The 24,172-nt window shown below is 46.6% G+C and overlaps 1 protein-coding gene across 1 annotated transcript in view; it reads right to left on the reverse strand.

The window, feature by feature from the left end:
• The window catches only part of LOC144480490 (proline-serine-threonine phosphatase-interacting protein 1-like), a 102,704-nt gene extending 80,484 nt beyond the window's left edge, over positions 1-22,220 (reverse strand). Inside the window, exons 1-2 of the mRNA XM_078199982.1 lie at positions 22,041-22,220; positions 358-458 (exon numbers count right to left, since the gene is read on the reverse strand). Coding sequence (XP_078056108.1) covers positions 358-458; positions 22,041-22,073 — 134 coding nt within the window. The 5' untranslated portion in view covers positions 22,074-22,220. The remainder of the gene's footprint in view (positions 1-357; positions 459-22,040) is intronic.
• Positions 22,221-24,172: the final 1,952 nt, after the last annotated feature.

Raw genomic sequence — 24,172 nt, forward strand, 5'->3', positions numbered from 1 at the left:
TCCTGTTATTGCTATCCAGTGACTCCAGCCAGAATGTATATGATCGGATGTTAGATTTAGGTCAAAATTAGGCTGGAGCATGATGTACATCCATAGTTTTCTGATATTTTCTGTTTGAGCTCCAATTGAAGAATAGGTGCCCAGGCTAGGTGAATGTTAATGGCGAACTGTTAACACCCGAGGGACTGTACCCCAATCAGGAATCAATATCTTGAGACGGGTGGGATCGGGAGAATAAATAATGTCAAAGTAAATATGATTTGGGAGCGAGAAATGCAACAGTCCCTCAATGCCGTCCGTGCATCACATTTGCCCACAATGATTGCTTCACAAGATCCAGCAGCTCGGAAATCTTACCTCAATCTTAGCAATTCTTCCATGTCCTTGCACATTTTTCGACCTTCCTGTAATCTCTCCAATAAGACTTCATGTCCGACGTAACTAGTGAATTCTGGGCACTGTGGAAGCAATTGAAAGAATAGGGCTTACAAAACTGCCCAATAGTTCACTTTTCCCCAAAAAGTTTACTCCCCCCTCCCCTCCCCCATTCTTAAATGCTCCACAAAGTTCCTTATCTACTTTGAGAGCAAAAAAATCTAGGTTTTTTCATTGTTGTTTTTTAGTTAATCTACCCTGCACTGATCCTAAATAGTAAACTACGCTCAGAGTAAACTTCCTTCTCTCTGCCAGGCAAGCGGGTCAACATTACAACAAAGAACAAAGGACAGTACAGCACAGGAACAGGCCCTTCGGCCCTCCAAGCCTGCGCCGATCACGGTTGTCCTATCTAGAACAACAACTTATATCCCCCTATTCCCTGTTTGTTCATGTGTCTATCCAGATCAGTCTTAAATGTGGCTAATGTGTCTGCCTCAATCACCTCACTTGGCAGCGCATTCCAGGCCCCCACCACCCTCTGTGTAAAAAAACCTCCCCCCGCACATCTCCACTGAACCCTTCCCCCCTTATCTTGAACTTGTGACCCCTTGTAATTATCATTTCTGCCCTGTTGCTTCCAACTGTTCACCCTATCTATGCCCCTCGTAATTTTATAAAACTTCTATCAGGTCGCCCCTCAGCCTCCGTCTTTCCAGGGAGAACAATCCCAGTTTATTCAATCTCTCCTCATTGCTAATACCCTCCATACCAGGCAAAACCCTGGTCAACCATTTCTGTACTCCCTCCAAAGCCTCCACGTCCTTCGGGTAGTGTGGAGACCAGAATTGATCACAGTATTCCAAATGTGGCCTAACCAACGTTTTATACAACTGTAACATAATTTGCCAACTTTTATACTCGATGCCCCGTCTGATGAAGGCAAGCACGCCACATGCTTTCTTCACCACCTTTTCCACCTGCGCTGGAATGCAATGTTAACATTGGCACACAATGTCAGGAGGTACCATATTTTAATTAAATGTTAAATAATTTAAATTTAATCTGATAGTGTGGCAGTCGAAGAAGCAAAACAAGACGCAGGTTTAATAAAAAGCAAAATACTGTTTGCTGGAAATCCGCAATAAAAACAGAATACTGGATATATTCAGCAGGTCTGACAGCATCTGTGGAGAGAGAAGCAGAGTTATGGGGAGAGGTTCTCCAGCCTCGCTGTGATGTGTTTCTTGGTGGTGGTAGGTTTCCTTGTATTCATTTGTGGCACATGGGCGTCCCTGGCTGGCCAGCATTTATTGTAAGAAGTCTCACAACACCAGGTTAAAGTTCAACAGGTTTATTCGGTAGCACAAGCCACTAGCTTGCGGAGCGCAGCTCCCTCATTAGACTTACTTGATGAAGGAGCAGCCCTCCGAAAGCTAGTGACTTGTGCTACCAAATAAACCTGTTGGACTTTAACCTGGCGTTGTGAGACTTCTTATTGTGTTTACCCCAGTCCAACACCAGCATCTCCACAGCATTTATTGCCCATCCCTAGTTGCCCAAGGGCATTTGAGAGTCAACCACATTGCTGTGGCTCTGGAGTCACATTTTCAAGTTTATTTATTAGTGTCCCAAGTAGGCTTACATTCACACTGCAATGAAGCTACTGTGAAAATCCCCTAGTCGCCACACTCTGGTGCCCGTTTGGGTACACTGAGGGAGAATTTAGCACGGCCATTGCACCTAACCAGAATGTCTTTCAGACAGTGGGAGGAAACCGGAGCACCCGGAGGAAACCCACGCAGACACGGGGAGAACGTGCAGACACCGCACAGATAGTGGCCCAAGCCGGGAATCGAACCCGGGTCTCTGGCACTATGAGGCAACAGTGCCGCCCTAAAACCTTTTGTTTTTATTGATGAGATCCCTCATTGAGATGTAGTGGACGTGTGCAAGATGGGTGGTGTGTTCGCTTATACAGCATTGCACTTTGTTCAGCGAAGGGTTTTGGGATGTCCCGAGAGGGGGCAGCAAGATGGTATAAAAATGCGAGAACATTTGTCCCCTCTTGGTCCACTTTCTAGGCGACCAGGAGAAGTATCGAGACCCCTCATAAACCCCACCCTCATAATTCAGGGTGAATCAGTTATTAAACCTCCTTCCACTCCATTGGGCCTCCAACTGACCCTTGGAGAGTCCGAGAAGGAAAAAATAGGGAAGTCGCAGATCACATGGAAATGTTGGAGGCTCTCCTCAGTAAACCACCAGTTTGGCCCAACAATCTACTTTTACCTTTGTAACCACCAGTGAGAACTGACCAAGAATCACAGGTCAAGTGGTTCACCTCTGTTGTTAGAAGTTGATTTACAAAAGGACTCTCCCCTTGTTGCGTTGAGCCAACTCAAAATGCTTCATATGGCATTTGAATAATGTGAGACCGTGGTTTAGTATCTCTCACCTACATGCCATCAAAGCATATTTAGCACAGGTTCATCTAACCGAATACAGTAGAGCATTCCGAGCATGACCAGCGATTTTTGTGCATCGACCAAACATAGCTTTACTCCCAACTCATTCACCTCAAGACGGCACGAGGCCATTTCATTCATCGAGTCCGCACTGGCTTTCTGAAAGACCTTTCTACCTAACCCACTTCCCTGCTTTATCCCCATTATATCCATAGCAGAACAGAGATGTCTTCCTTTATTCTTCCTAGGGATGTGGGTGTCACGAGCAAGGCCAGCATTTATTGCCCATCCCTACTTGCCCTTGAACTGAGTGTCTCACAAGGTCATTTCAGGGGGTAGTTAAGAGTCAACCATATGCTGTAGGTCTGGAGTCATATGTAAGCCAGACCAGGTAAGGAGAGCAGATTTCCTTCCCTACAAAAGGGAAGCATTGGCGAACCAGATTGATTGGTTTTGCAGTTGCCATTACGGAGACTAGCTTTATATTCCAGGTTTACCAATTGAACACAGCGGTTAGCACTGCTGCCTCACAGCGCCAGGGATCTGGGTCAATTCCCGACTTGGATCACTGTCTGTGTGGAGTCTGCACGTTCTCCCCGTGTCTGCTTGGGTTTCCCCCGGATGCTCCAGTTTCCTCCCACAGTCCGAAAGATGTGCTGGTTAGGTGAATTGGCCACGCTAAATTCTCCCTCAGTGTACCCGAACAGGCGCCGGAGTGTGGCGACTAGGGGATTTTCACAGTAACTTCACTGCAGTGTGAATGTAAAGTAAAGTTAAAATGTATTTATTAGTCACAAGTAGGCTTACATTAACACTGCAATGTAGTTATTGTGAAAATCCCCCGAGTCGCCACACTCTGGCACCTGTTCAGGTCAATGCACCCTAACCAGCACGTCTTTCAGACTGTGGGAGGAAACCGGAGCACCCGGAGGAAACCCACGCAGACACGGGGAGAACGTGCAAACTCCACACAGACAGTGACCCAAGCCGGGAATCAAACCCGGGTCCCTGGCGCTGTGAGGCAGCAGTGCTAACCACTGTGCCACCGTGCCTTAGAATGTAAGCCCACTTGTGACACTAATAAATAAACTTTAACCTTGAATTTAAGCTTCATCAGCTGCCCTGACGGGATTTGAACCCATGTACCAAGGCCCAATTGAGGGCAAGGTTTGTGCTGCAGATACCCACCCACTGGGAACCGACAACCTAAACATGTCCCAGCCGCTATTCAGCCTGGGCCCCGGAATGACAAGCCAGTCATATTTTCACTATCCCACCAGTTCCCAATGAGGACCAACGGGGATATCCTGTGTTACTGTCTTGCGTTGTGATTGGGAAATTACATCATCATAAGCTGTATTTCAGAGGCTGTTGCACAAGGACTCAAGGAGACGGAGAGAGAGGAAAATAATGACATGTCACGCTACAGCCCAACCAGCTGCAGATAGTCACACCCGACACTGCACAATTGAATGAGAGTCTAGCCACATCATCAAGAATAAAAATTACCCTCGACACCATTTAACCGGGGGAAAATTACCATTTAGTTTCAAAGCTTACACCAAGTCCAAAGATGTGTAGATTAGGTGGATTGGCCATGCTAACTTGCCCCTTAGTGTCCAAAGTTGTGCAGGTTAAGTGGATTGGCCATGTTAAATTGCCCCCGTGTCCAAAGATCTGTAGGTTAGGTGGATTGGCCATGCTAAATTGCCCGTGTCCAAAGATGCATAGATTAGGTGGATTGGCCATGCTAAACTTCCCCTAAGTGTCCAAAGATGCATAGGTTAGGTGGATTGGCCATGCTAAATCTGGGCAGTTACAGTGATAGAGCCTGAATAAGATGCTCTTTCAGAGAGTCGCTGCAGAGGTGATGGGCCGAATAGCCTCCTTCTGCACTGTAGGGGTTCTATGGTTCTACCTGAATGTAAAAAAAGAGTTGCACTCTAATAAACACAGAGTAATAGCTAAGCAATCATTTGCACTTAGCAATCTAGAACATTCCAATTTCCAACAACTTTACAAGTCATTCTCTTCTTCCTTTGTCCCTAATTTGATTTGACAATCAATTTTGGAAAGAGCACAAGTGTAGACATTGTAGAAAAATTCAGCTACACAATGGGTATCTCCTTAAGGTTTAAATGTACATGACTCAATATTGTGAATATTCCTCAGCATGGGCAAACCAGAATGGTTAGCGTTGAACTGAATCCACTGAGAACTATTCAGAGTGAGCGAGTTTTCCCATGTTGGAGACTTTGGTCAGATGGAGGAAGTGTCCATTCTTTGCTAACCAATAAGAAGCCAAGTTAGTTCCTCAAGGGTGACTTCACTGTATAAGTATGTTGGTAACACAGCTCTAACGATGTAAGTGTCCCAGCGGTGCTTTTCTAAAGTTCAGCTTCATAAACCTCGTTGGGACAGAATAGAAAGTCTTTGGTGGAATTCTCTGGCCATTCATATCCCTCTGCCAGCGAGAACGGAGAATTTGGTGCTCAACCAAATCTCCGTTAACTGCAGCGGGACTGGAGAAACCCCCAGCTGTGAGCGAGATTTATTTATTAGTCACAAGTAGGCTTACATTAACACTGTAATGAAGTTACTGCGAAAATCCCCTAGTCGCCACACTCCAGCGCCTGTTCAGGTACACTGAGGGAGAATTTAGCAAGGCCAATGCATCTAACCAGCACATCTTTCGGACTGTGGGAGGAAACCAGAGCACCCGGAGGAAACCCACTCAGACACGGGGAGAACATGCAAACTCCACACAGACAGACAGTGACCCAAGCCCGGAATCCAACCCAGGTCCCTGGCGCTGTGAGGCAGCAGTGCTAACCACTGTGCCATCCCCATATTTATCTGATACCTAATCGGCCTGGCTGAATGATCCCATTTGATGTGGAGACAACAATTAATCCCATAGTGTTAATACCGATCTTTGGAGATAGAAATGTTCACAGAATGAATAAAGCATTTCAGTCTCCCACATTAACCAGCGTTGGTGGCTCTGAGTAGGGCCAGTTTGACTGGAGTCCCACCCAAAGACTTGGTGACCAAGGAAGGTGCATTCATAACGCAGCCAATCAGATCAAATATCAAGTTGCAAATCTCTCCGACACAAGCCAAGGGGGGGGGGGGGGGGGGTGGGAGGGGGGTAAGAATGGGGAAGACTCAATTGATGGAAAGCATGTTGAAGTCATGTCACTATCCATAGCCCCAGACTACAACATACATGTAAAAAGTTCACATTGCCACAGCGCGTTGAACTCCAAGTGAACTGTAACCCACACCAAACATCTACTAAACTAGTTCCAGAAAATTAAAGTATAAATTACTTTAGTTAAGTTAAAATTATCCAGTGGATATTGTCAGGGAGAGATCTGATGTTCACTTTAGTATTAGAAGGAGCGAGGATATTTTAGCACTGGTAATTAAGCCGACTCCTTTCAATTTGACAAAAAAAGTGCATTATTATTTTTTTTCCAACCCATGCATCAGTTCAGAGTTCAATCTTCCTACGTTGTGGTAAGCAAATTGGAAACTAACACTTCAACCCAGTATGAACAGGGTTCCTTGTATACACTGCTCAATGGCCTTACCACAGGAAGAGTTGTCCTTTTAGTATATTAAAAGTTTTAAAAAGTTTATTCATTAGTGTCACAAGTAGGCTTACATTAACACTACAATGAAGTTACTGTGAAAATCCCCTAGTCGCCACACTCTGGCGCCTGTTCGGGTACACCGAGGGAGAATTTAGCACGGCCAATGCACCCTAACCAGGATGTCTTTCAGACTGTGGGAGGAAACAGGAACACTCAGAGGAAACCCACGCAGACACGGGGAGAACGTGCAGTCTCCACACAGACAGTGACCCAAGTTGGGAATCGAACCGGTGTCCCTGGCGCTGTAAGGCAGCAGTGCTAACCACTGTGCCACCGTGCCGCCCCAGAGGGAAGGGGCTTTGCAGATAGTCTGAGAACCTGCAAGATTTTGTCACCATGCCGGAGACTCTCGGGTGGGATACTCCAGCCGGGCGAGCCTCAAGACCGGAAATTCCCACCTGGACTCAACACACCTTTGAATGGTTTGTTGAGTTTTCCCGCTACGATTCCCGCGGCAGAGGAGTCGGGAGAATTTCGGCTTTTATTTGCGACTTTGCAAACGCGCTTTTTATTAGTTTTGATACACACCTGGTCAGAGAGGGCTTAATTTGTTAGAGAATTGGGAGTTGTACCACAAGCATGCTGGAGTGGTCATAACCAGGGAACAGTACGAGCGGGTTCCGGGAGATAGGGAGAGGCAGAGAATGAAGAGCATACATAAGTAGGTTTCGTTTGCGACTTAGCACAACGATGTGTTAAACTTGTACAAAATCTTAATTAGACCACACTTGGAAAAAACTGTGAACCATTCTGTTTGCTATAATATACAGCGGAATTTAGATTCCATTAAATGAAAAAAAAAACCTGGAATACCATGCTACTCTCAATGATGGTAATCATGACAACTATCATCCGATTATCGTAACAACCCATCTGGTTCACTAATGTCCCTTTAGGGTGACTTCACTTTAGAGCGGTACAGTGGTTAGCACTGCTGCCTCACAGCGTCAGGGACCCGGGTTCGATTCCCGGCTTGGGTCACTGTCTGTGTGGAGTTTGCACATTCTCCCTGTCTCTGCGTGGGTTTCCTCCGGGTGCTCCGGTTTCCTCCCACACTCCAAAGATGTGCGGGTTAAGTTGATTGGCCTTGATAAATTGCCCCTTAGTGTCAGGGGGACCAGCAGGGTAAATATGTGGGGTTACGGGGATAGAGCTTGGGTGGGATTGTGGTCGGTGCAGGCTCGATGGGCCACACGGCCCACTTCTGCACTGTAGGGACCCTATGGGAAGGAGGTCTGCTGTCCTTACCCGGTCTGGTCTACATGTGACTCCAGACCCACAGCAATGTGGTTGACTCTCAACTGCCCTCTGAAATGGCCTGGCAAGCCACTCAGTTTGAGGGCAACTACTGATGGGTAAGAGGTTTTACCAACAATGCCCACCTCCCAGGAAAGAAGGATAAACAGAATTGATGTAGGTTCAAAAGACGGGTTTTCTGGAGTGACACTAAAAATATGAAGTTGTGACTAGCTGGAAAGATTGGACAGGCGGAGGGTTGGAAAATTGAAAGCTTGGGGGGTGACTCTATAGTGATCTTAAGGGTTTGATAAGAGCATAGACATTTCAAAACATTTTCCCACTAGGGAGGGGGAGACGACAGCCAGGGGCCATAAGTAAAAGATGACCACTAATAAATCAAATGGGGAATCATCATTATCCAGAGACTGGTTAGAATGTGGAAGTCACTACCACAGAGAGTGGCTGAGGTGAACACTATGATGCGTTTAAGGAGGCAGTTAGAAAAATACACAGGGGAGGAATGAATGGATTAGATGAAGCAGGCTGCAGGAGGCTGGCATGGAACAGTTGGGCTGAATGGCCCGTTTCTGCTGCAGTTGCTACGCAATGAGCCAGGATTGGCGAAGAGGATACATGCGGAGGGTTGGAAAATTGACAGTTTGGGGGTGAAAAATCCGATTGAAACAGAGGACGTAATCACGATTCAGAAAAGCTCACCAATTAACCTGGGAAAGGTCAAGAACACAAAAAAAACCAGGAGTCCCAAAAAGAGAAGGAATGAATTAAGGGAAGCTGACTAGAAACCAAAAATGGGAAATCCACAATGGGAAGTAACACTAGATGTATTTTTGTTTCCTTACTCCAGATTGCAGTACGCAGCTTACTGTAACTAAAGTAATATGAGATTGGCTCAGGGATATTGCAGACATGCAACTTTCCACAATATAAATAAGAAAATAAGAACATAAGAAATAGGAGCAGGAGTAGGCCATCTAGCCCCTCGAGCCTGCCCCGCCATTCAATAAGATCATGGCTGATCTGAAATGGATCAGTTCCACTTACCCGCCTGATCCCGATAACCCCTAATTCCCTTACCGACCAGGAATCCATCTATCCGTGATTTAAACATATTCAGCGAGGTAGCCTCCACCACTTCAGTGGGCAGAGAATTCCAGAGATTCACCACCCTCTGAGAGAAGAAGTTCCTCCTCAACTCTGTCCTAAACTGACCCCCCTTTATTTTGAGGCTGTGCCCTCTTGTTCTAGCTTCCTTTCTAAGTGGAAAGAATCTCTCCACCTCTACCCTATCCAGCCCCTTCATTATCTTATAGGTCTCTATAAGATCCCCCCTCAGCCTTCTAAATTCCAACGAGTACAAACCCAATCTGCTCAGTCTCTCCTCATAATCAACACCCCTCATCTCTGGTATCAACCTGGTGAACCTTCTCTGCACTCCCTCTAAGGCCAATATATCCTTCCGCAAATAAGAGGACCAATACTGCACACAGTATTCCAGCTGTGGCCTCATCACCTGCGCGTAGTACATGTTTTCGACATGCAAATAAAATTTGCAAGCACCTTGTTGCAAAGAGCAAGGCCTTAGGGTTTCACCCTAACTCTTGTCCCATTGAACCTCTTCAAGCCATTTGGCAATTTCTGCATTTTTGGTCACATCACGAGCCGAATTTGATTGAAGTACAATATTAGAATAGGCTGGGCCTTGGGTGGCATGGTGGCACAGTGGTCAGCACTGCTGCCTCACAGCGCCAGGGACCCGGGTTCAATTCCAGCCTCAGGTCACTGTCTGTGTGGAGTTTGCACGTTCTCCCTGTGTTTCCTTCGGGTGTTCTGGTTTCCTCCCACAGTCCAAAAGACATGCTGGTTAGGTGCATTGAAACATAGAAACTAGAAGTAGGAGTATGTCCTTCAAACCTGCTCCACTATTCATTTTGATCATGGCTGATCATCGAATTCAATATCCTAATCCTCCCTTCCACACACCGCCCCCCCCCCCCACCCCCCGCCATATCCCTTGATCCCTTTAGCCCCAAGAGATATATCTAATTTCTTCCTGAAATCACACAACGTTTTGGCCTCAACCACTTTCTGTGGTCGTGAATTCCACACATTCACCACCCTCTGGCTGAAGAAATTTCTTCTCACCCAACCCGCACGTCTTTCGGACTGTGGGAGGAAATCGGAGCGCCCGGAGGAAACCCACGCAGACACGTGGGGAGAGCGTGCAGACTCCACACAGCCAGTGACCCAAGCCGGGAAGCGAACCCGGGTCCCTGGCGCTGTGAGGCAGCAGTGCTAACCACTGTGCCGACCTTCATTACACTTCAATGGTACTGGCTGGCCGAGAACCGCTTTGAGATGTTGGGAGATATTTTTTTTGAAAGAGGCGCTATAGAAATGAAAGCCTTTTTGTATAAAAATTATCAAACTCAAAAAGCTACAAGGATGATTAGTATAGAAACAGGAAATTGGATTCTATGGGGAAGCTTGGTGGTCGTATGTTAACCACATCGATGTGGTTGAGTGAAGCAAAGAGAAATGATCTTTTACCCCCAGCAAGCCTGTGCTACACCTTACCTCACTGTTGACTTTATGCTCCATGGACCAATATTAAACTCTCCAACAGGTTTGACACCAGCTGAGTTGTCAACAGTATTTGGACGCCAGGCGAGTAATATTAAGCAAAGTGGAGTTTTTTTTCCTGGAGCTGTGCTTGCACCCAAGCTGTTCATTAGAGAAATTAATTTCTCTTGGTAAAGGCCTATTCCATCTCATCACTTGCCCCTTCTGTTGCTGCCTGTGCCTATGTGCCTCCCCCTCACCACTCCTTGTCCTCCACAGTAGCAGTAGGCATAGAGGTATGATGTGGAGATGCCAGCGTTGGACTGGGGTGGGCACAGTAAGAAGTCTCACAACACCAGCTTAAAGTCCAACAGGTTTATTTGGAATCATGAGCTTTCCGAGCACTGCTCCTTCATCAGGTGAGTGCAGTGGTAGGTATACATAGAGGTATACAGCACAGAAAAAGGCCCTTCGGATCATTGCGTCTGTGCTGGTCAAAAAACAAAATCACCTAACTATTCTAACCCCATTTTCCATCACTAATCCCACATGCTCACTCACCTTCACCCAATCTTTGGCACTGCTGCCTCACAGCCTCAGGGACCCGGGTTCAATTCCGGCTTCAGGTGATTGTGTGGAGTTTGCATGTTCTCCCCGTGTCTGCGTGGGTTTCCTCCGGGTGCTCCGGTTTCCTCCCACACTGCAAAGACATGCAGGTCAGGTGGATTGGCCATGCTAAATTGCCCCATAGTGTCCAAAGATGTGTAGGTTAGGAGATTTAGCGGGGTAAATACGTGGGGTTACTGGGATAGGGTAAGCTGCTCTGTCAGAGAGTCAGTGCAGACTTGATGGGCCAAATAGTCTCCTTCTGCATTGTAGGGGTTTTATGAACCTGTTAATTTACCGTAGCTCAATGTTTCAAATCACTAAATCTGATAATGTGTCACTCTGCCTCAAGAGGTTCCTTCCGCCTTCTACCCAAACCTCTTGAATCAATGGCCGAATTGTACCGTCCCGCCCGAAACGGGAATCGGAGCGGGCGAGGGGCGAACAATGGGGAGGTCTGTTGACCTCGGGTGGGATTTTATGGTTTTGATACGAGCAAGGCTGTAAAATCCCACCCATAGTCTTCATGATCTAGTTCCTTCCAACACTAGGATCCTGTCTGTTACTGGCGATTCTGTCCCATTCCTTCAGGAATTTTAAACACTTCTCATAAATCATCCTTTAATCTAATGGGAAGAGCCCAAATTCTTCCTCCCTCCCTGCAGCCCCCTCCTCCAGTCAGGTCTTGCTTCGGAGTTACATATCCTCATTGCACACAGAATCCACACCACCTTTTGCCTCAGTCCTGTCTACAACACATCCAGAATTCTGTAAACTCTCCCCAATCATCCCAAGCTGCCTCATCCTCCCAAAATGAATGATTTGATTTATTATTGTCACATGTATTGGGATACAGTGAAAAGTATTATTTCTTGCGCGCTATACAGACAAAGCATTTCATTCATAGAGTACATAGGGGAGAAGGAAAGGAGAGGTGGAGAATGTAGCATTACAGTCAGAGCTAGGGTGTAGAGAAAGTTCAACTTAATGCAAGGTAGGTCCATTCAAAAGTCCGATGGCAGCAGGGAAGAAGCTGTTCTTGAGTCGGTTGTTACGTGTTCTCAGACTTCTGTCCCTTTTTCCCCGACGGGAGAAGGTGGAAGAGAGAATGTCCGGGGTGTGTGGGGTCCTTGATTATGCTGGCTGCTTTGCTGAGGCAGCGGGAAGTGTAGACAGAGTCAATGGATGGGAGGCTGGTTTGAGTGATGGACTGGGCTTAGTTCACGACCCTTTGTAGTTTTGCATTGGAAAGTGGATTGAGACGCAAGATAAATGCTAAGTCTTTTTGTATCCAAAGTGTGGGACAAAGGGTTAGGAACCCAAGACAGAATAAAGAGAAAAGGATGAAGAGATGGAAGATAAAATAAATATATGAAACAATTCCCGTAATGAGAGTTATAATTGGGTAATGAATAATTATGTTCCTGAAAGCAAACACGTCAGTCATTAATTAGGAAATACTGATGAAAAATGTATTTTTCCAATGTGTGATTTCAGTTATGTGTCAGACTTACTTGATAACATTAGTTAATAACAGGAAGTTGTTACAACCTCTGAATTACCCCTCAAAACTTTCTGAATAGTCAGGATGGTCGGAACTCAAACTGCCTCTGTCAGATTCTCATTACATAACCTCCTTCAAATGGCACTTGAAGAAAGCATCAGCACTCTGACTGCATTGGAAATGTGCAGGAGCATCTGACACAACATACAGAGTAAGGTTGGCCTCGCAGAGCCCAGGTGCAAGTTCCGCACAGGCATTAAAATTAAAAGTTGCCCCAGACCGAGTGTTGCCGAACTGGCGCTTTTCAAAGTCCATGCTGAGGGATGGATTAAAGCTCGGGCCAGCCTCCTCAATGCGGGAAGGTCTCTACCTATGACCTTTCAGACATAGTGAACAGAGGAGAAGGGATGGCTTAGTGGTATTAACACTAGATTATTAATCCAGAAACTCAGCTAATGTTCTGGGGACCCGGGTTCGAATCCCACCATGGTGGAATTTGAATTTAATTTTTTAAAATCTGGAATTAAGAATCTACGGATGACCATGAAACCATCGTCGGAAAAAAACCATCTGGTTCCCTAATGTCCTTTCGGGAAGGAAATCTGCCGTCCTTACCTGGTCTGGCCTACATGTGACTCCAGAGCCACAGCAATGTGGTTGACTCTCAACTGCCCTCTGAAATGCCTACTGGGATGGCAATATATTCTGACCAACCAACATCGCTGATGTCCAATAAATGAAAAAAAATTGTATAGACTCCTTCTGGCTGTGTGGCTTACACTGAATGTAAACAATTAATATCACATGTACCACAACTGCATGAAAACACCTCAGTGGACAACTTAACACCATTCGCAATGACCATCTTGAAATATCTGCAACATTTGTAGGGCTGCCCTAAAGGACCTCAGAGTCTCCAACATGACGGATGTAGAAAACCTGAATATTATTGCACTCAGTGTGGTGGCCATTTTGAAAGGTTCATAATGTTCTTTCAGATATATTACAAATAAAGTACATTCTTGGAAAAGAAGAGTCAAAATCGTTCAGGAGGAACATTCTTTTCATCAAAGACTTGGGTTTGAATTTAGCTTCACGAGATGAATCCTTTTTATTTGTCCACCTCAAGTCCTTCTCCAATAGGCTGTTTGTGCCAATGGTTCCTGAAGCCTTGGGGTCACCACCAGCTGAACAAGACTTCGGTAGATTTACTATATCTAGTCACATGGTATTCATAGGATACCAACATAATGAGATCGTGGAGTCACCAATTCCCAAATGGCATTGGCCCATCGAGTCTGCACCAACTCCCCGAAAGAACATCTTACCTAGGCCCACCTCCCTGCCCTATCCCTGTACATTCAGCATGGCCAATCCACCTAACATGCACATCTTTGAAGTGTGGGAGGAAACCGGAGGAAACCCACGCAGACATGGGAAGAATGCGCAAACTCCACACAGACCGTGACCTGAGGCCGGAATTGAACCCGAGTCCCTGGCGCTGTGAGGCAGCAGTGCTAACCACTGTGCCGCCGTGCCGCCCTGTATCAGCAGGTAATGATCCACGTCTAGGCTCCATCGCAACTGAAGAAAGCAAGAATCATAGATTCCCTACAGTGCAGGAGGCGGCCATTTGGCCCATCGAGTCTGCATCGACCACAATCCCTCCCAGCCCCTATCCCTGTAGCCCCACATATTTACCCTGCTAGTCCCCCTGACACTAAGGGGCAACTTAGCATGGCTAGTCCACCTAACCCGTACATCTTTGGACTGGGGGAGGAAGTCGGAGCACCCGGAGGAAACCCACGCTGACACGGCGGGGAGAATATGCAGACTCTGCACAGACAGTGACCCAAGCCGGGAATCGAACCCGGGTCCCTGGCGCTGTGAGGCAGCAGCGCTAACCATTGTGCCACTGTGCCGCAAGCTTACATCAGTCCTAAAAAAAGAAAGTGCGTTAATATCGCACCTTATTCATCACATCTCAGGAACATCTCCAACTGCCTTACTTACAGTCAATTACTTTTGAGGTCTTGCAAAGTAAACAAACACCCACAAACGCACAGCCAGATTCCACAAATCACCAGCAGCCAGTTTAATTGCCAAGAGATATCTGACATCCTGGCAATAATAACAACTCTGACAGCATAAGCTGCGATTACACTGAATATTAATAAGCAACACTGAATATTGCCTTGCCCTGGGGTGATAATCAGATCCATAACTTTCTGAGTTGCGGTGGGGGGGGGGGGGTGAACTAATCCGGCTGACATTAGTAATAGAGTTGGACTTTAAATGCAGTGTTAGAAAGCTAATTTGAAGGTTAGTGGGCTTGTTAATGTGGTAGCCAAGATAAATCAGCGGCGCTATAATTATTCAGCTATTTTTAAACCGTCTGGTTAATTAAATTCCCTGTGTCTTCAAGATGGTGTCTATCTCTACCGAAGACTCAGTTGCCCCCAGGAAATAATGTCCAATCAAACCTAAAAGCGATTTGTACTCTCCGAACCATTTTTTAAATGAGCTTTCCCTCAAGTGTACTATTATAATTTCATTAGTACATCCGAATGCCGCAATCATGTGGGAATTTAACTTGAAAAGAAATAGTCAAAACTGAAAAGGCTAAGCAAATCTGTCAGCATCTGGGGAGAAAGAAGGAGTTAATGAACTTGGTTTCTCTCTCCCGACAGACCAAGTGAGCATTTTCAAGTTTCTAGTTTTTATTTCCAATATCCACAAAAATTTGTTTTGGCAAGTTAATGAATGTTCAGCAAAAACAGAAACTGCTGCAATGCACAAAAGGTTATTTAGTATTGGAAATACATCTTATTTTTAGCATGCTGAATGGGGCCCTTCATCAGAAGGGTGAACTGACCAGAATCTCAACACCATCCGTGACACAGCAGGCAGCTTTGTTGGCACTCCATCCACCACCAGCATCCCTTCCGGATGTATCACGGCTTGGTATGACTCCTGCTCTGTCCAAGGCCGTAAAAAACTACAAAGGGTCGTGAACGTAGCCCAGTCCATCACTCAAACCAGCCTCCCATCCATTGACTCTGTCTACACTTCCCACTGCCTCAGAAAAGCAGCCGGCATAATTGAGGACCCCACGCACCCCGGACATTCTCTCTTCCACCTTCTTCCGTCGGGAAGAAGATACAAAAGTCTGAGGTCACGTACCAACCGACTCAAGAACAGCTTCTTCCCTGCATGCCATCAGACTTTTGAATGGACCTATCTCGCATTAAGTTGACCTTTCTCTACACCCTAGCTATGTCTGTGACACTACATTCTGCACCCTCTCCTTTCCTTCTCTATGAATGCTTTGTCTGTATAGTGTGCAAGAAACAATACTCTTCACTGTATGCTAATAGATGTGACAATAATAAATCAAATCAAATCACCTTGAACATCCATTCCCTCCACCACCGATGCACAGTAACAGCCATGTGCAGCATTGACAAGATGCACTGCAGCATCTCACCAGGGCTCCTTAGACAGCACTTTCTAAATTCATGACCTCTACCATTTAGAAGGACCAGGGTAACAGATACTTGGGAACACCACCACCTGCAAGTTCACCTCCAAGCCACCCACTATCCTGACTTGGAAATATATCGGCCATTCCTTCGCAGTCGCTGGGTCAAAATCCTGGAACTCCCTCCCTAACAGCACTGTGGGTGTACCTATACCGCAGGGACTGTAGCGGTTCAAGGAGGCACCCACCACCTTCTCAAGGGTAATAAATGTTGGCTTAGCCAGCGATGCTCACATCTCATGAAAGAATTGTTTTTTAGAATCACAGAAACGTGAACTTCTGTTGACCAACACAGATAGCACAGTGGGTTAGCACTGCTGCCTCACAGCTCCAGGGACCCGGGTTCAATTCCGGCCTTGGGGGTCACTGTCTGTGTGGAATCTGCATGTTCTCCCCATGTCTGCGTGGGTTTCCTCCGGTTTCCTCTCACAAGATGTGCGGGCAAGGTTGTTTGGCCATGCTAGTGTCAGGGGGTTTAGCAGGGTAAATATGTGGGGTTACGGGAATAGGGCCTGGCTAGGATTGTGGTTGGTGCAGACTTGATGGGCTGAATGGCCTCCTTCAGCGCTGTAGGGAGTCTACGATTCAGTTTTAAAACAAAAATCAGGATTTTGGAGTTTTCCAATAATTTGTTCAATTTACATTACTGAAACTTGCACGTATCAGAACACAGATCTCATAGAGTCATAGAGGTTTACAGCATGGAAACAGGCCCTTCAGCCCAACTTGTCCATGCCACCCCTTTTTCTAAACCCCTAAGCTAATCCCAATTGCCCGCATTTGGCCCAATAGAGTCATAGAGGTGAAATTCCCCTAGTCGCCACAGTCCGGCACCTATTCGGGTCAATGAACTCAACCAGCACGTCTTTCAGACTGTCCCACTGTGTTACACAACTGCCCTCATGCTAATGTAGGACAGAGTACTGTAACCTCTAATCTATCCTGCGGTAATGAGTTATTCATGGACGTAGGTGAAATTTTCCATTGGTTGGTAGCGACATGTGTGGGTGTCTCGCTTAAGGACAGCCGCAAATTCTATTTTCCCCCCACATCATCCAATATTGCCCACTTTTGTGTTTGACTTTTGACCGCTCAGAGCCTGTAAATGATACATCGAAACAGAAGATTGGAGCATGACAATTTCACTGTGCATCATTGGGAACGTTAACATGTTTTTAAAAAAATGTCTCAAGGGACTAGTAACCCGAGGGGAGGTGATGGGTAGTGGTATTATCACCAGACTATTAATCCATCAACTCAGCTAATGTTCTGGGGACCCGGGTTCGAATCCCGCCACGGCAGATGGTGGAATTTGAATTCAATAAATAAAAATCTGGAATTAAGAATCTACTGATGACCATGAAACCATCGCCGATTGTTGGGAAAACCCATCTGGTTCATTCTTTTAGGGAAGGAAATCTGCCATCCTTACCCAGTCTGGACTACATGTGACTCCAGAGCCACAGCAATGTGGTTGACTCTCAACTGCCCTCCGGCAACAAGGGATGGGCAAAAAATGCTGGCCCAGCCAGCGACGCCCATGCCCCATTGATGCACATCAATTTAGACACGAGGCTCGAGGCTTCAGTAAATGAAGGCTTTTATTTACTATTAATGAAGCTATCAGAACTTAAGTACACTATCCCAGACTGAAGGGGTCCCGGCCAGAGCAGGGACTCTTATACCTCTCCCAGGAGGCGGAGCCCGACTGGGATGTGCCACAACAGTAACAAACACAGGTGTAACATCCCCACCCTAACCCAACAGCAACAGTAGTACAATCCAACAGTAACATATGTACATCCTTGTAGTACTGGCCAGCCCTGGCTCAGTACTATCCAGTGGGAACCAACGATGGTTCACCACACCCATAAATGAATTTTTTAAAACCCAGAGGCCTGGGCTAAAGATGTGGAGACACAAGTTCAAATCCCAGTGGTAGGGAAGTTGAATTCAGTTAATTAAAGAAAGTGGGTGGGACTTTCCACGCTGGCGGAAGTGGCCTGCCATTGGTCAGCAGTGGGATCTCCTGATCCCGCCTCAGTCAATGGGATTTCCCATTCAACAGCAGGAAACGTGTGGTGGGGATTCGCAGCCGGAAGATCCGGGCCAGTATCTGCAATGATGACCAGTAAATTACAAAATCACCTTCAAGATTACCCAACTAGTTCACAAATGGTCTCTAGGGAAGGAAACGTGACTTCCTTTCTTGGTTACCTCTATGAGACTCCAGATCCACAGTAATGTGGTTGATTCATCTACTGTGTTGTAGAAGAGTCACTTTCACATCAGTACTGAGGGACGCACTAAAAGCTTGGCAGCCAGAGGTGCATTGGGGAAGGCTGCTGTCTTAAGACCTTTCAACCTCACTGAGCCAAGAGAAGCATGTATACAGTGAATATTAGATGCCTCTCAGTTGTACTGAAGCAGCTCAGAGTGCAACTTTTTCTATGTAGGTAACAATTTTGCAATATTTGTAAAGACCATTGTGAAATTTCTGAAACCACTGCACTGAAGCATCTCAGAATATGACTTCACGAAAATCATAGAAGGAGGCCATTGGGCCCATCGAGTCTGCACTGACAACAACCCCACCCTATCCCCGTAATCCCACATACTAACTCTGCATATCCCTCTGACACTCAAGGGACAATTGACCTAACCCGCACATCTTTGGATTGTGGGAGGAAACCGGAGCACCCGGAGGAAACCCACGCAGACACGGGGAGAATGTGCATTCTCCACACAGACAGTGACCCAAGCCGGGAATCGAACCTGGGTCCCTGGTGCTGTGAGGCAGCAGTGCTAACCACTGTGCCACCGTGCTGCCCCCATGTAAGTAAAGAACCTGAATGTTATTTGTGTGATGGTCATTTTGGAATGTTTGTAATGTTCTGACAGATTTATGAATAAAGAATATATATATATTTTTAAAATTGACTTTAACGCCCACATAGAATCCCTACAGTGCAGCAGCTGGCCATTCGGCCCATTGAGTCTGCACCGATTCTTTGACAGAGTGTCTTACCCAGGCCCCTTCCCCGTAACCCGGTGCATTTACCATGGCTAATCCACCTAACCTGCACATCTGGGTGGCACAGTGGTTAGCACTGCTACCTCACAGCGCCAGGGACCCAGGTTCGATTCCCGGCTTGGGTCACTGTCTGTGTGGAGTCTGCACGTTCTACCCGTGTTTGTGTGGGTTTCCTCCCACACTCCAAAGATGTGCGGGTTAGGTTGATTGGCCATGCTAAATTGCCCCTTAGTGTCAGGGGGACTAGCTAGGGTTATGGGGATAGGGCCTGGGTGGGATTGTGGTCGGTGCAGACTCGATGGGCCGAATGGTCTCCTTCTGCAAAATCTTTGGAGTGTGGGAGGAAATCCCAGCACCTGGAGGAAACCCATGCAGACACGGGGAGAATGTGCAAACTCCGCACAGTCACCCGAGGTTGGAATTGAACCCGGGGTCCTTGGCGCTGCGAGGCAGCAGTGCTAACTACTGTGCCACCCCTATGGCTCAATGTTAATCTCCTTAATGAATCTGACTGCTGGATAGAATACCAGCAATCCATTTTCTCTAAAGTATCTGAATAGCAAAATGCTACAGAATAGGGATTTGTTCCAACTGATTCATGGCTCTAGTCCAAGTGTATTACAGTATGTTCCCACTGACCCTGGGAGCTTCCCAGACCCGTCCAGCACAGAGGCGGGGATGGTTTTGCCTTGAATATAAATAACCTCGACTCTCTCCCCTTGAAAAAGAAATTTAAAGCCACGTGTTTGGGTGAATTTGCAACATGTTCCCCAACTACAACAGTCGTGTCAGTGCAGCAAGGTTAAAACACAAACGTAGCCTGGATCCAGAGTTTGTATCCGGTCTGACACTGGAGCACAGTACAGTAAAACTCTTTGGACAAGACCATCTCTCTCCCTACTTCAATAATGCCAAGCAGAACTGACAGTTCATATCAGTAAGTTCCGCTGTGGCATGGACTGCCAAGAGGACAAACAAGTGCATGCCGGAGAAAGCTGGCGCTGAGGAGAACTTGCTGGAAGACAATGAAATCCAAGGAGTTCACACATGATTCGAACAGAAGTGTTTGGAAATGGAGGCAAAACCCCTGAATACATGCACAGGAAGAGTCCAGATAACTTGGATGGGTACTACCAGAACATGGACTGGCCTCTCTATGGGACAGGCAGTGAGGGACAGCGGAGATCGGAAGTCAGTGGAGAAAAAGTGTAGCCAACCCCCCAGAACAAGGATGGACAAAAGACGAGTGTAAATGTACCAAAAGGGTGTTGACAAAGCAGTGGTTTATAGAATGTAAATGTTTTAATGACTGTCGCTGGTTAGGCTAGGCTGTATTACCTATCCCCAATTGCACTTCAGAAGGCGTTGATGAGCGACCTTCTCGACCCCTGCAGTCCATGTGATGTAGGTACAGCCACATGGTGCTGTTACGGGAAGTGTTGCATGTTTTTGACATAGGGACTAGAAAGGAACAGCCATACAATTCCAAGGCAAGTGATTTGGGAGGTAGAGATATCATAGAATAGAATCATGGAATTCCTACAGTGCAGAAGGAGGCCATTCGGCCCGTCGAAAGTGCATCTTACCCAGGCCCACCCCCGCCCTATCCCCGTAACCGGAACCCTGCACGTGTACCGTGGCCAATCCACCTAATCTACACATCTTTGGGACACTAAGGGGAAATTTAGTATGGCCAATCCACCTAACCTGCACATCTTTGGAGTGTGGGAGGAAACCGGAGCACCCGGAAGAAACCCACACAGACACGGGGAGAATGTGCAGACTCCACACAGACAGTGACCTGAGCCGGGAATTGAACCCAGGTCCCTGGCGCTGTGAGGCAGCAGTGCTAACCGCTATGCCACCCTCGTGCTCCCATGCACCTGCTGCCCTTGTCCTTCAGGGTGACAAAGGTCACAGGTTTGGGCGATGATATCTAAGGACCCTTGGCAATCTGATTGCAACAGTGTCCTTTACACTTTCGCCAACCATTTTGAGAGCTTAAAAAATTGTGGTTACTAGCGAAAAACCCTCGCACTGCTGCCTCACAGCGCCAGGGACCTGGGTTCGATTCCTGGATTGGGCCACTGTCTGTGCGGAGTCTGCACGTTCTCCCCGTGTCTACGTGGGTTTCCTCCGGGTGCTCCGACTTCCTCCCACAGTCTGAAAGACGTGCTGGTTAGGTGGATTGGCCGTGCTAAGTTCTCCCTTAGTGTACCCGAACAGGTGTGGCGACCGGGGGATTTTTACAGTAACTTCACCGCAGTGTTAATGTAAGCCGACTTGTGACACTAATAAATAAACTAAAACTTAAGAAACAGAAACTTAACTCTGAAGCAAGCTAACGGTGCCACAAGTTTCTGATACCCGTGGACCACACCCTGTCTTTCAGGGGTAACTCATAATGCTCATCTTACTGATAGCTAAGGACGGAATTACATTTCTGTACTGGAGTGACACTGAATTAATCAGATGCAAATACACCCTAGGGACAGATTAGGATCTTTGAGAGAATAAGAGTTTTATTAAAGTGTCAAGTGCACAAAAGAACAATCGTGCATCTCTAAAGAGCCATGTGAAAGAGAAAGAGGGGGGGGAGAGAAGGGTTTACAATGTTCACACAGCCCAGGGCTCTCACATCAAATGACCGTGGTTATTGATTACCAGAGGGATTCAATACTACTTGGTAACTTTAAAGGCAGCACAAGGTTGTGTGAAATTGGGAAAATGGATATGCAACGAGAGACAGAGAAATCCAATTCAGTCCAACAAGATATGGGATCAAAGCCCCCCCTGGAGGAATTGATAAGCGGGACTTGATAAGCGACCATCACTTCAAGGGACACTTCCCATAAGGTTAAAGCGGCGAACATTATCAAATCCCGGGTTCGAGCCTGCCTTTCGCCAGGCGAGGCGACTTAACAGCAAATAGCTGATCTCAAATCTACACACCTTGCATCCAACTCCAGGGGAAAGGAAATGGAAAGGGGAGGGGGGAATCACATTTCTCAAATTAATGGGTGAACCTACTCACCCAAAAAGCATCCTTAAAGCGGAGTCGAGTCATTGTGGGAAAGGATGTGCGTGTGTTCTCCCTCGCTGAAATTGGATATTCTAAGATCTTCACACACTCACTGGCCACTGCGAGGCGACTGATGAAATCTTAAAGGGGATTCAGCCTCACTTTCTTTCTGCACACCACTCGTTCCTCCCAGTCTTGTTGGTAGCAACCTGGCTGCAGAACGAGGAAGAAAGGCTTTTGTTCACTCAAGTGATGTCAGAAGTAACCGCAATTAACACGTGAGAGATTTCTATTCTCTGACAAAACGCACGCAACAAGGAGGCTTCAGAAACTGACACAGCGCGACAGCAGGCAATATATTTCAGGATTCTTGCAACAACAAAATAATAAATTAAGATGTGCTTCGACAAATTTATTTTTGAAAGGTGTCTGAAAGAAGGCAAGGCGAAAACAGCTGTCAACACAGCTGAGGTGCGGAGTGGATCTGTGCTCATTATTTCCTGTCGTGCAATTAGCACAGAGAAAGTTTTCAGTGGCAGGCAGTCAGCTGAAGTGGGGAGATGTTCTAGGGAGGTTAGCGCTTTTGTGTGTGATGAAGAGGAAGTTTAAAATACATTCTCTGGGATGTGTGCATCAGTGGCAAGGCCAGCATTTTGTTGCCCAACCTTAGTTGCCCCGTGAACTGAGTTTATTGCCAGGGCCATTTTAGCGGGGCAGTTAAGAGTCCAGCCACATTGCTGGGGAGTCACAAGTAGGTCAGACCAGGTAAATTGGGCAGATTTCTTCCCTGCTGCTGTCAGACCTTTGAATTGACCTACCGCGCACTAAGTTGATCTTTCTCTACACCCTAGCTGTGACTGCAACACTACATTCTGCACTCTCTGCTTTCCTTCTCTATGAACGGTATGCTTTGTCTGTGTAGCGCGCAAGAAACAATACTTTTCACTATGTTAATACATGTGACAATAATAAATCAAATCAAATCAAAAAAATTTCCTTCCCAAGAGGATATTAGTGAACCAGATGGGTTTTTCCGACAATCGGTGATAGTTTCCTGGTCACTATTAGAAACATAGAAACTAGAAGCAGGAGGAGGCCATTCGGCCCTTTGAGCCTGCTCCACCATTCATTTTGGTCATGGCAGTTAAGAGTCCAACAGCATTGCTGTGGCTATGAGTCACATGTAGGCCAGACCGAGTAAGGATGGCAGATTTCCTTCCCTAGAGGACATTTGTGAACCAGATGGGTTTTTCCAACAATCGATGATAGTTCCCTGGTCACTATTAGGAACAGAGAAACTCGGAAACTAGAAGCAGGAGGAGGCCATTCGTCCCTTTGAGCCTGCTCCACCATTCATTTTGATCATGGCTGATCACCAAATTCAATATCCTGATCCCCCCCCCTTTCCCCCCCCCATATCCCTTGATCCCTTTAGCCCCAAGAGCGATATCTAATTTCTTCTTGAAATCACACAACGTTTTGGCCTCAACTACATTCTGAGGTAGTGAATTCCACACATTCACCTCCCTCTGGGTGAAGACATTTCTCCTCAGCTGACCAGCGTGTCTTTCAGACTGTTGGAGGAAACGGGAGCACCCGGAGGAAACCCACGCAGACACGGGGAGAACGTGCCGTCTCCGCAGTTCTCAGTTCTAAAAGGTTTACCCCTTATCCTCAAACTATGACCCCTCGTTCTGGATTCCCCCACCATTTGGGAACATTCTTTCTGAATCTTCCATGTCTAACCCTGCTAGAATTTTATAAGTTTCATTACTGAGATTAGCGCCAAAATCTTGCTGCCATTCATGCCATCTTGCAGTCCCACTGGGGGCACAACCCCCATCGCCCCCCCCAACCATGGATTTCCCAGTCTCCAGGGATGCATTCAGCAGAAAATCCCATTGATAATGGCGGAATCATAAGATCCTGCCACCATGAAACACACCGCAGAGAGGGAAAAAAATCCCGCCCTAGCTTTCCATTTCCAGATTTTTTTATTCATGGATATTGAATTAGACAAAGTATCATAAGAGCTTTATTAGCTATTTCCAGCAGTTTTTTTTTATTCGTTCATGGGGCATGGTCGTCGCTGGCTGGGCCAGCATTTATTGCCCATTCCTAGTTGCCCTTTGTCAGAGCTCTGG

The sequence above is a fragment of the Mustelus asterias genome, chromosome 29 (assembly GCF_964213995.1).
Source record: "Mustelus asterias chromosome 29, sMusAst1.hap1.1, whole genome shotgun sequence".
Classification (NCBI taxonomy): domain Eukaryota; kingdom Metazoa; phylum Chordata; class Chondrichthyes; order Carcharhiniformes; family Triakidae; genus Mustelus; species Mustelus asterias.